We start from the raw sequence: 12,727 nt of genomic DNA, 5'->3' as shown, positions 1-12,727 counted from the left end.
GAAAGAAAATGGCCAGTGGGCTATGTCCAGGGCCAGAGACAATGTTCACTCTGTTGGCTGGGTGAATGCCATGGCCAGGACAATGAGCAGAAGCCAGACCCCAACTCCCTCCCTCCATGACCCTAATGCTCCTTGGATAACCCCCCCACCCCCACCCCTCGCCACCCAATCTCTGTCCTCTCCTGCTGAAAGGGTCCCCTGAGCCACTATTGCTGTCAACCATGCGCTCTTTCCATGAAAAGGTCTCTAGGGTAACTCATAGGCCCTGGTCGCCACGTGCCACCAAGCCTTCCCTTATCCCCATCTTTACCTTTGCCCTCTAAATAAGGAAGCAAGCCCTGCCAAGCCAAGAACTTCTGCCCAATTTGGATCCTGGGTCGCCTCTTGCCTGCCTCTTTCCCCGGGCCCCCAGCCAACCCCTCCCTCCCTCAGAGATGCTCCCCGCTCACTTCATTCCTGCCTCATAGTTGGAATGACAGTGGCTCCCAGCATCCCTGAGGCGTGGGGAGGGTGCTGGGGGCCTGGGGAGTAGCCAGCTCAGGAGCAGGTTAATATTACAGCCCTGGATAAGTGAGCTGGGCCAGCTGACGTCAGGGTGATGATGGGTGGAGGGGAGCGCCAGGCTGCTGGACTATAAAGACAGGTCAAATCAAATGTAACCAACTCGGGACAGAGCTAGCGGGCGAACTAGACAGCGTCCCCAAGCCATGGTCCCTACCAGCCGCGGCTCAGCCTGGGTCCTTCTGCTCCCGACCGGAGTGCCCGAAGCAGGCTTTGGTTTTATGTCAGCAGCCTTCATCTGCCTTCCAAAAATAAGCCCCTGCCGCCATGCCGAGGGGAGAAAAACAAGAAGGGCGGTATTTTTAGGGCCATTAATTCTGACCACGTGCCTGAGAGGCAAGGTGGATGGCCCTGGGACAGAGGCTGTTCATCGCTATGTCCCGGGGAGCAGGACGTCTTCAGGGCACGCTGCAGGCTCTCCTCTTCCTGGGCGTCCTAGTGGGCATGGTGGTGCCCTCCCCTGCGGGCACCCGGGCCAACAGCACGCTGCTGGACTCCAGGAGCTGGGGCACCCTGCTGTCCAGGTCCCGAGCTGGGCTAGCTGGAGAGATTGCCGGGGTGAACTGGGAAAGTGGCTATTTGGTGGGGATCAAGAGACAGCGGAGGCTCTACTGCAACGTGGGCATCGGCTTCCACCTCCAGGTGTCCCCCGACGGCCGGATCAGCGGGACCCACGAGGAGAACCCCTACAGTGAGTGCCAGTGGCAGCCAGTTGGGAAGCTGGGGGCTTGAGCTCAAGCAGGGCTAAGGGATGCAGGGGACTTGCTCTGATGCGCGGGGTCCTGTTAGGAAGGAGAGTGGAATGCTATTCTCCGCTTGGATGCCCTTAACAGAGCCATCCCTTCCAGGCTCACTCTGACGCTGCCCAGGTGCAGGCTCAGTCTGCAGAGGTCCCAGCATCCCCGTGTGCTTTGCCATTATCTCATGGAGCCCCCATGGCACTCATATTTCAGCATCAGGGGGCCATCTGTGGCCATGTAAGACCACTGGGAACCATCAGCCTGAGAAACCAAAGGCAAGGAGGGGGAGAACCAGTGAGGATACTTGGACCAAATTAGACACAGACTTGTTTTTATTTAGCTTCCCTTTGAGAAGGAAAGGCAAGCAGTTTGCACAATTTCCAGCTGAAGCACATCTTTTTTTCATTTCAGCCTGCCCTCTCTGTCCTGGGGTCTGGGTCCTACAAGTTGGTGGTTGCTGCATAGATAGGCTCTCCCATTTAAGGGGGCGGAGGTTGAGGGGGAGGACGGCTGCAGGATCCAGGCAAACCATCAGCCTCTGCTGATGCATTTGCAAGATCAGATGGGATGAAATTTGTTGAAACATGTGGAGTGTACATTTTTAACAAAATGAATCTGAATGCAATTGTTAGCCAACCCAAGAAGCGATTAAGTCAGTGAAAGCCCAGATTCAAAGCTAGTTGTAAGTAGATACCTAAGTAGCCACTGTGATCCCTAACTCTGATGTCAGAACGTCCCCTTGCAGAACCGGATTTTTGACAGCTTATTGGCAAGACCTGCCGTGTCTAGCTGCGGGATTTCCTAAAATTAGAGAGGTCAGGGATGGAGGTGACGAGGGTCTGGCTTTCTAGGAGCAGGAGGGTGGGCCCCGCTGGGTCACCTTTAGATTGACAGCTCAGTCTGATCTGCACAAGCCTCAGATAACACAGCCCGTGTTTCCCCGCAGGCCTGCTGGAGATCTCTACCGTGGAGCGAGGAGTGGTGAGTCTCTTTGGAGTGAAAAGTGCCCTCTTCGTTGCCATGAACAGTAAAGGAAGATTATACACAACGGTGAGTTCGTCAAGCCAGGGGAAGCTCCGGGTTGTACAAGCCTGAAACTGACTCCACTGAGGAAAATAATACCAACTCTGGAGTATGGTGATGGATATTTCTCTAGAATTAGCACAGAGGGGGCTGTAGGAGGAGCCTGTGCAGGTGGGGGCGGCAGGGGGGGAGGGGCTTCCTGAAGCTCAGGCTTCATTGGACCATGATCCTCCTGGTCCTGCCTCCCAGCGCTTTGTAAATCCAGGGACCTGCAGCGCATAGCGCTGCTGGCCTGAGGAAAAGCTGCCTCTGGCCTCCAGGCTGTGCAGGCTTGATTCCCTGACCTGGAGAGGCCACAGAAGCAAGTGGTTCTCCACGACCCAGTGCAACAGGAGGAGGGGAGACGGAGGCGCTCTCCTCGCCTTCATTGGTGTGGGGAACTTTTCTGGTAGGTTTCAAGTCTCACCCCTGACCCCAAAGGCTGGGGAAGCATCGGCCCTATTATGGCACCAGGCCCACTCCTCCTCCCTGTCACAGATCACCTGGTGAGATTTACCTCCCAACTTCTGAGCACATTTACCAAAATCCCTGTCCTCTCTATCCCTTCCCCCTGGGCCTCTCAGCCCATGATTTGGCTGATTCCAAAATACAGGCTTGGAAAGTATCCCTGTGATGCTGAAGAAACCAAGAGTTCTTTCGACAGAAATAAGAGGGCTAAAAAGAAAGACCTCTGGGCAATGGTCAAGGAATACCAGAGTTATTTATGGGAAGGGCGTGGAGGGCTGCTCTACCTCTCCTTGGAGACAGACTGAGGATCAGGAAGTGGACAGAGGGATCGGGGATTGGTGCCGGCTTCTGGGGAGACTATTCCAACAGAGCAGGTCTGTTAGATACCTGAATGGGGTGCCCACGTGGCCTCTGCCCTTGAACACCTCTCCGTCTGCACTGGTTTCCATGAAGACGGGCATGGATTAAATTCCATGGGTCTCTGAAATAAGACAAGTAACGAAGGGGCAGCGAGGCAGGAGCTGGAACTCGGGTTCCACTCTGTACACCAAATGCACGTCTGCTGTGGGCCTTACCTGCCTTACCTGCTAGGCCCTGAGGCAGGTCCCCACACTGCCATGACTGACACAAGACCTTGGAGACCTGGGGTCTTAACTAAAAAGTGAGAATAAAGATCAAACACGCTTCCCAAGGGTGTTGGGGGATAATGCTCAGAAAGCCCTCTGCAGGGCAGCCTGCAAGCACCCCTCTTTCCTACAGATGAGACATGTGGGAGGACATGTTAAAAGTATCAATTTCCAGGGACCTTTCTCAGAGATCGGAGATGCTTATCCAGGAGGACTGGGCTGGAGTTTGTCTGTTTTTGCTTTTTACATTTCTCTGGTGTCTCTTAGGCAGAGGCAGGCTTGGGAACCACCAGGCTACAGAGCCTCTACCCTGCCCCAGGGTGACCCCAGCCCTGAGAGCTGGAGGGCTGGGGAGATGAAACAGCATGGAATTCTCAGACACCTTTGACATCTCAGCACCGGTGATGGAGGGGACAGGAGGCAGCCAGGACCAGCCCAGGTGTTAGCCATGTGCCTGAGCATTAGGACCAGGGTGTTCACGGAGTAGGCACCCCTCCCAGGAGTGCATCACCACTCAGAGCCCCTCACAGCCTGCGTGATGCCTGGAGCCCACTGGTTGGGCTAGGCCCACTGGTGGTGCGTGAGGTCCGAACGGTGGGCTAGCGCTGAGCTAGGAGACCCTATGCAAGGGCTCCTGGGCAGGAATATGCTCCTGGAAGGAAGCATTCAGTACAGCAGCCCTTACTCCAGCCACCTTTGTTAAAGAGCTATTCAACAGGTCTCTGCCCAGAAAGGAATTCACCTGGGAGGCGGGGGAAGGGCACAAATATGGGGGACATTTTTCCCCTCCCCATGTTAAGTCCATGGTCCCGGGAGGAGAAGCCAAGGAGGCTGGGCACACAAGATTCAGCAATCAGGGGACATGCTGCACACGGTAAAGCCTTCAGAGCATCCACAGGAAGGAGCCAGAGCTTTGCAGTGTGGACTGACTCTTCGTGCAGGGGACACCCCTGGCCCTAACACTGAGGCACATGACTTCCAAGGGGACAAGCAGGGCTCATTAAATGGCCAGGGTTTAGGAAGAGGGGGAGAAGACTGCCCAATTGTCACACACCCCACCCACACTCCCCAGGGGCACTTTCTCTAAGTGGGGAGAGTCTCCTCTGGATGGAGCCCAGGGCCAAGCAGGAGTTGGGCTGGACAGGGAAGTGTAGAGCTGAGCCTGGAGCCGCTGCCCCGCAGGGCTGGTTATCACAGTTTGAAAAAACAATTGCCAGCTGATCCCGGAGCCAGGAAGACTCCTGCTGGGCGATGATTTCATTCACACCATTTCCCTTTAAGCCCCCAGAGCCGCCTCATCCCGAGCTGGCTCAGCTGCTCCTGCCGCTAAATGGGACTTCTCCGAGGGAGGGAACCGTGCTGGGCAGGAGACAGGAGACAGGGGACAGGGGACAGGAGGGTGGGGAGGGCGGCAGAAAAAGTGTTATGAAAGCCCACCTGAGGAAAAGCAACCTCCCACTTGTCTCACCCGCAGGAGAGAGGGGTGCAGTGCCTGGCCCTCCTCAGACAACACAAATAGCCACCCCGTTTTAAGCACCTACTGTTTGCAGGGTGCCCTGCAGAGGGCTTTCTGGTCATTATCCCCCAGCACTCCGGGAGGTACGTTCGACCCTCCCTTTATAGTTAAGACCCCAGGTCTCCAAGGTCTTGTGTCAGTCACGGCTGTGGGGGATCTGCCTCAGGGCCCAGCAGGTAGGGCAGGTAAGGCCCACAGCAGAAGTGCATTTGATGTACAGACTAGGACCCGTGTTCAAATGGGGCAGAAACGAATGAATCCCAATCTCCTTTAAAAAAAAAAAAAAAAAAAAAAAAGTCAAGGCTCTCCACTTGACAGTGGTTCTGTTAGAATCCTTTGGTTAAAAAAAAAAAAAAAGAAAGAAAGAAAGAAAGAAAGAAAGAAAGAAAGAAAGAAAGAAAGAAAGAAAGAAAGAAAGAAAAAAAATGCCATCAATGAAAAAACATCCAGCTTCAGAAACAGTCTTATAAGAGTTTATTTGAGCCAAACTGAGGACAATTGCCAGGAAGCAAAATCTCAACACCCTGAGAAAATGCTCCACAGAGTGGCAGTTTTGCAGCTTATTTTATACATTGGAATCAAAGGAGGAGACGTAACATGGTTACATGGGATGAGCTGGTGGTAGAGTTGGGAGGTGGGAGAAAAGAAAGTGGGGAAATCTCTGGATTGGATAAAAGGTAAAATGGAGAGACACTTTGCTTATATTGGGGTGTATAGAATAGTTAACATTTACAGCATGTAGAGATGGTATTTGGGGCACAAAATAACAATGAGGGGTTCTGTGGTCTCTGCCCTGGTGCCTGTCGTTGTGCCCTGAAGGGTCTGGAAAAGGGGATTGCTCTGACATTCCAAAGATATGTTATCATAGATGCAAAAGGACCATCAGCAGGCTCAGTTAAGGTAAAGGTTGACCTCTGTCAGGCAAGCTACAGGCCTAGGATGGGCCTACCTGCCATGACTCGCTTTCCGTTAGGAAGTTTTCACTTCAGACCATCCTAGTCTCTGAGTATGCAGGGCCCACCATGCAGGCCTCCCCTGAGCTTGTCAGCTTTAGTATGTGGCCCCTTTTTCCTCCACAATAAACAGCAACGAAAAGGTACTAGAAATTCAGTTATGCTTTCAAGTGATTTTAGTTTTACAAATTATAACTGTCTTCATCTTTTAAATCAATAGTAGTGTGACACTATGTGCTTCATGCCCAGAGGCCTGTGAGAATTACCTGGGACAGGTAATTTCCCTCCGTCCAGTCCCTGCTCAGTTTGCTGCTCCTCTCATCTAGTGTGCTCGAGGTCTGGGCGAGGGGTGCCAGAGCGCCCTGCAGAGAGGTCTCAGAACGCGTGGCCTCCTGCAAAGAGCCACGGGAATGTGAAAAACGATGTGCCTGGTGAAAGCATTTTCAAACCCTTCTACATTGCCAATCCAGTTGTGTGGTAGGAACTGGGGTTCGAGAATACAGACCTCTTCAGAGCCGGGAGATGCTATGTCTCTTCTTTTCAGCTCAGGACAGGGAAAGAAGCAGTCCGTGGCTGCAGGAGGAAAGGATCTCTCAGGACAAAGTGTTTTCTTTTTCGTTTCTATGCCCACTCCTTAACCCACCCGCCCCTGCCTCCACACACACACAACCAGGAGTAATAGGGACAAGTGCCAAGGGCAGCCGAAGGAGGAGAAACTTTAACGACAAGGATCCACTCCCATCAGCCTGGGTGACTGGACTCTGCCTAAAGGCAGAGATGGCTGTCTGGTCCACCCAGACTTCAAGGGGCATTTCTGCCAGAGGTAACTCACGCAGAAACACCCGCACATCCACCCCTCTGCGGAGGCCTTCTCCAGAGTGAGCATCAGTGCTTGGTCTGGCTCCACAGAAGTCTGATGAGACCTATGTGGAACTTAAGACATTGTCACACTGGGGCTTGAGGCCCGGCAGGCCCAGGAAATGGGAACCGCTGGCATGATTTTCATTTGTTCTAGTGATAACATATGGCAGCTGCTTTTATTACCACGCTGTTCCCGTGGCCCCCTGCATTTCACACCAGAGCTGAGGAGCCAGCCTTCCTGAGCCAGAGCACTCAGAGCTCAGGGGAGAGGTGGAGGTGAACTAGGGGCTGGGTCGTGGTACCAACTTGAGCACCAATCTTCAGGAAAATCGCACCGGCCTGGAGCGTCAGCTGCACCACAGAGTTTGGGAAGTTGTCTGTAGGCACCTGAACTAGAGCATGGGGGTTGGAGGTGTGCTTAAAAGAACAGGCCAGGGGAAGGTAGAGAGGTCTTCTAAAGCACACTTCGTCTATTTCTCTTTTTTCTCTTTAGATTTGTACAGAATTCTGGGGAAGGCTAGGCATATGAGCTAAGCTAGATAAAAGGGACAGAATGGGAAAAAAATAAGTCAGAAGCTTCTTTAAAGGGGGGGGGGACTTGAATAATCAAAATCTGATGAACAGGACAAAATATGATGTATACAGCACCATCATGCACATGTAAATAAGTGTTTTAAGAGACCCAGTCACCAAGGAAAGGCTGAGTTCTTAAATTGGACACATTCTTGAACACGTTCTATAAGCAAAAGCCTTCTGAGCTTCTTGCCAGAATGGCTCAACTTCCCTTCCTCTTCTCTCCCCCCTGCCTCTACCCCAGGATTTGATTCCCTCTCTGGAGATTGCAAACCACATAGGCAGCCTCTCTCCTAACCACCATCCAGGTCAGAAATGAATTCTGGAAATCAGTGGGGCGGTTACTCTGCAGGGACATACAAAATTAGAAGGGAGGGGAAAGTGGCGGGTGGAGACTGGGCTGTGATGGGAGGAGGAGGAGACCACCAGTTTCTGATACCAATGTTTTCTCCATTTCCTGGCCCACCTTCTATCCTGAGTTCCTTTTCCATTTTAAGTAACCTACTTATATGACTAGGTAATGCATGACCATGGCCTAAAGGAGGAGAACAAACACCAAAGAATACGGAAGTAAGCCTCACTCTCCCTGTTGTCCTACAGCCACCCACTTCCTCCCAGATTCAGCCGCCCTTACCAGTGTCTTGTATACCATCCCAGGAAACACCTGTGTCCCTGCGCGTGCACATGGCATTTTTTTTTTTTTAAAGTCACACAAACAGGAGCATGCTACACACACTGTTTGAAGCTTATTTCTTCACTTAACAGTGTATCTTTGAGACCATTTCAAGTCAGTGCACAAAGAGGGTCCTTACTTTCTCATGGTTATCGTGTTCCGCTGTGTGGACTCACCCTAATTGAGTTCACCACTCCTAATAGACGCATAGGCTGATGTCGGGCTTTCACTACTGAAAACAATGCCGCAGCTGAAACCAGTGTGGCTCAGTGGATAGAGCGTCAGCCTGCGGACTGAGAGGTCCCGGGTTCGGTCCCGGGTTCGATTCCGGTCAAGGGCATGTACCTTGGTTGCGGGCACATCCCCAGTAGGGGGTGTGCAAGAGGCAGCTGATCGATGATTCTCTCTCATCGATGTTTCTAACTCTCTATCCCTCTCTCTTCCTCTCTGTAAGAAATCAATAAAATGTATTTTTTTTAAAAAGAAAAGAAAACAATGCCACGGTCACTTTGTTACATGTGGCAGCCTGTACCAGCGAGGTAAATTTCTAGGAGCAGAATTACTCATCAAAGCTGTAACAATTTTTTATCCTAATAAACACTGTCAAATTGCTCTTTATAAAGTGTATAACCGTTTACACATCAACGAACATTGAATGAGAAATCCACGTTTCTGTCTCTTCACCAATGAAAGTATATTATCAAATATTGGTTCTCTTTATAATCTGACAATTAAAAACGGCACCTCACATTTTTATGTCACTTACATTTCTCTTATTAAGCATATTTTCTTAGGTGGCTTTTTTGTTTGTTGTAGTTAATCCTCACCGGAGGATACTTTTTCCATTGCTTCTTAGAGAGAGTGGGAGGGAGGGGGAGAGACAGAGCGAAACATCCATCAATTGTTGCTTCATGCATGCACCCCAACTGAGGTATGTGCCCTTGACCAGAATCAAACCCTGGACCCTTCAATCTGAGGGCCAACTGAGCAAAATTGGCTAGCGCATATTTTCTTAGGATTAAGTGATATTTGTATGTTCCTTTCTATGATTGTCTGTTCGTTAATATCCATTTTTCAGTGAGTTAAGGGTTCTGAATATAGTAACAAAATGCCCCCTTTGCAATGTATTACAAACTGCTTTACAAAATAAAATGTATTGGAAATATGTTTTTATCCAGTATATTACTTATATTTTTATTTTGTTTAAGGTTTTTAAATTTTTTTCCAGAAAAATTAATTAATTAATTAATTTATTTATTATGACTTTGATTTTTGAGTACTGCTTAGAAAGATCTTTCTGACTTTTTTTTAATTTGTATCTTTAAAGTTCTCTTTATTTTGCAATTAAATCTCTGCTCCGTTTAGAATTTATTTTAATATAAGAATGAAGGCATACATCAAACTTATTGTTATTGTTATTATTGTTCTTATCAACACCATGTTTCCTCAGTGATTTGAAAGACACTTCTATTTCTAGATACACTTTTATTTTATATTCACTTCAGGTCCATTTTTATTTTATATTCATGTACCTTTGGATTTACTTCTTGACTTTCTATTTTGTTCATTTGTCTGTACCAGACTTTTATTGTGGCACCAGACAATTATTTTTTATTTTCCTATGTGCCAGGCATTATACCAAGGACTTTTTATACATTGTCTCACTTAATAATTACTCCATTTCTATGACATTATTATTCTTACTGCTCCCACTTTACAGATGAAGGAAACTGGGGCTTAGGAAGTTAATTTGCCCAAGTTCATACAGCTAAGCACAAGGTGAAGCATCATCAGTCTAACCTCAAAGCTATTGCTCAAATGTGCTCTTTACCCACTTTGATTTATTTACTCTCCCCACCTTTGGGGTGATCCTTCCTTCACGCATTCCACAAATATTTATTGAGCACTCATAGGAGAGAAGGGACAGTTTGTGGCAACTCCCTCGATGGTATTAAGGAGCCATTTGATAGTGGCTGGTGAGAGTTTTCACATTTGTCTCAAGGAAATTAACATAATGTGGAAGAGCTTTGTAAACGAGGGGCGTGAGAGGGAAGGAGACAGGGCAGAAGGGGAGACCACACCTCCTCCTTGCTCACTCCCACCCTGCATCGATCCCCACGGGGTATCTATACATTTCAGTGTTGTTCCTAATAAGTCATCATTCAGTCAGCATCATGTACTCAACAAGGCACAGTTCTTGTCTTAAGGAACTTGGAGTCTGTTGGGATAGAAAAATCTGTCCACAGGGATCACACGCTGTTTTAGATGCTGCCTGAGAGGTTAACTCAAAGGGTTGGGAGTCAGTGAGCCCTGGTGAGCAAGCTCGTCACCTTCTGTTCAAAACAGGAAGAAGCCTGCTGCCAGCGGGTCAGTGAGCTCACAGTACAGTTCCTGTAGAGAAGGTCAGATGACACCTCTGGTACGGAGAGCCATTGAGTGGGTTATTTTATAGCTGATGGCCCCAGTCAGCAGGAAGGAATCAGAAATGATACTCCACCTATTTCTCTGTTACATTTTTTTTAGACTACATCCTAGGTCTCCTGGCTCCCAGATCACTCTCTTCCTCTAGACCCCAAGGAACTGCTCCTCATCAAAAGCACAGAAACCCGCCCAGGCCCCCCTCAGGACAGGGATCCGGCCTGCTAGGAATCCTAAAACTGTTAAAAGGGTTCTCTTTTCTAGGAATAAAGGAGGATGTGGGCTATTGACTGGGGATGGACCTGTGGGTGTGTGACAGGAAGTCCAGCGCTCACTTCTGAGCAGACAGTCCGCACAAGATCAGCGATTTATCACTGGCCCAGATCCCATGGCACCACTGTCATACAGGCAGCCAGCTTCTTTTCCCCACAAAAACCTCTGCTCCCCACCATCTCTGTTCTTGCACTTCCCTGGAGAACTACGAATGTCCAGTGAGACACAGGGCATCTTCGGGCTCGAAGTCAAAATGCCTCTTTAAGGAATTGCAAACTTGGGCTTAAAGTGGGAAAGGCAGTGAGGAAGCACAAGTGGAAAGAGTGAATGAATTGCTAAGTTCAACAGACAGCAGGAGAAAGGACTTAGGAATCATCTGCCTTGACCCCTTCACCTCCTCTACCTCCCCCCACCCCACACACACACCACCACCACAGTTTGCAGAAAAGGAAACCAAGACTGAAGGAGGAGCAGCCTGCTCAGGGCACACAGCCAGGGAGTGGAGAAGCCACTAACCAGAACCCTGAGCTCTTTCTCTCAGTTCTGCTCTACTAGACTACCTCTCTCAGTGGACAGCCTATTACCTCCCTCTCTGGTCCTTTCTCTGAGTGGGGTAAATCATTATAGGTGCTTAGTAGAAAGTGCCCTGAACTGGAAATCAGGAGACGCACTCCCTGTGATACAGACTGTCCACCTACGTCCCAGGGCCTTGGTTTCCTTGCAAAGGAGGGAAGGTGAGAGGGAACCATGAGAGTTCTGAGGTCTCTTCCTGTTCCAGCCTTTCAGATTCTGTTCACCTGGGGTGCCTTGCATCACACAGTGGTTGTTTTATAAAGGGGGGGGGGGGAGGGCGCGGAACAGAGGGAAGGGCACTTGGCAGCGGGTCGGCTGGGCCTCACTTGTAATTGGCCTGCTGTCTGTCCATTCTTTCACAGACCAGCTTCCAAGAGGAATGCAAGTTCAGAGAAACCCTCCTGCCCAACAATTACAACGCCTATGAGTCAGACCTGTATCGGGGGACCTACATCGCACTGAGCAAATACGGACGGGTAAAGCGGGGCAGCAAGGTGTCCCCAATCATGACCGTCACTCACTTCCTCCCCAGGATATAAGGACCCTGGAAGAAGGTGCCCAGGCTGAAAGTGACATTTTTTTCTACTGGAGTTTTGCACAGCGAATCATTTCCCTTAGCCCCATGCCTCCTGAGTCAGGTTTCTCTGGTGCTGGGGGAGGTCTGCGTGGGTTCCCTCTGCCACCAGACGCCAGGACACGTAACCCTCCCGGGTGAGGGGTTGCAGCCCGCTTTCTAGAATGGCGGTGGAGCCCATGCTCTGACCTCACCTGAAAAGAGAAGGTAAAGATGACACTTGTGGAATGTGACCTTGTGCTCAGGAGAGGCCAGGGAGGAAACATGTGTGTGCTGGTGTGTATCCATACATCTTTGTCTATGTTGTCAGAGCAAAGGCATTTTAGAGCATCGGGTTTCTTCCCTCCAGATCATTGTGGCAGGCATCTGCCTGCAAGAATGTCACTTGTCAAACCACCAGGATTGATGCGTGCTCCCATTCTGCCTCTTTCCAATCATCTTTGTGTGCAGACCTGACTGCACGGGCTGCACGGTGGCGGGGAGCAGCAGAGAGGCAGGGTGAGCGGGAGGAAGGTTGGACTGCAAACCAGAAGGAAAGTGAGCAGGCACTCTGACCGTCCTGCTCAGGAGGACTGTGGGGACACAGGCGCATTGTGGGGGCAGCTGGGGGAGAAGGGGTGCCCTTTCTGGAGGACAGCAGTTTCTCAGGTGGGTGGGGAAGGCCTGCCAGGGGCAGTGGAGGGACTGGATGTCCCTCCATTCAGCTGGAGGACTCAGTGCTGTGCGGCTCCGAGATCAAGCAGGGCCAGGCTGCCTGCCCGTAACTTTTCCTCACTGTGAACCAGGTCTTATTTTAACCTCAGATGACAAGGATCCTAATAATGGCAACCTCTTTGGCAAGGGGCGCCGGGGTGCA

At 50.3% G+C, this 12,727-nt stretch overlaps 1 protein-coding gene across 1 annotated transcript; it reads left to right on the top strand.

Moving 5' to 3' along the window:
* Nucleotides 1-906: 906 nt before the first annotated feature.
* FGF6 (fibroblast growth factor 6) lies at nt 907-11,836 on the top strand (the record flags this gene model as incomplete). Its single annotated transcript, XM_084880315.1, has 3 exons — nt 907-1,252; nt 2,248-2,351; nt 11,660-11,836. 3 exons carry the CDS (start codon nt 907-909, stop codon nt 11,834-11,836), a joined length of 627 nt encoding a protein of 208 aa, XP_084736441.1.
* Between the last annotated feature and the right edge of the window lie 891 nt (nt 11,837-12,727).

This window comes from Pipistrellus hanaki, assembly GCF_964339955.1.
Source record: "Pipistrellus hanaki genome assembly, chromosome: 3".
Classification (NCBI taxonomy): Eukaryota; Metazoa; Chordata; class Mammalia; order Chiroptera; family Vespertilionidae; genus Pipistrellus; species Pipistrellus hanaki.
The sequence above is the reverse complement of the archived record's forward strand: the minus strand, read 5'-3'. Positions and strand labels throughout refer to the sequence as shown.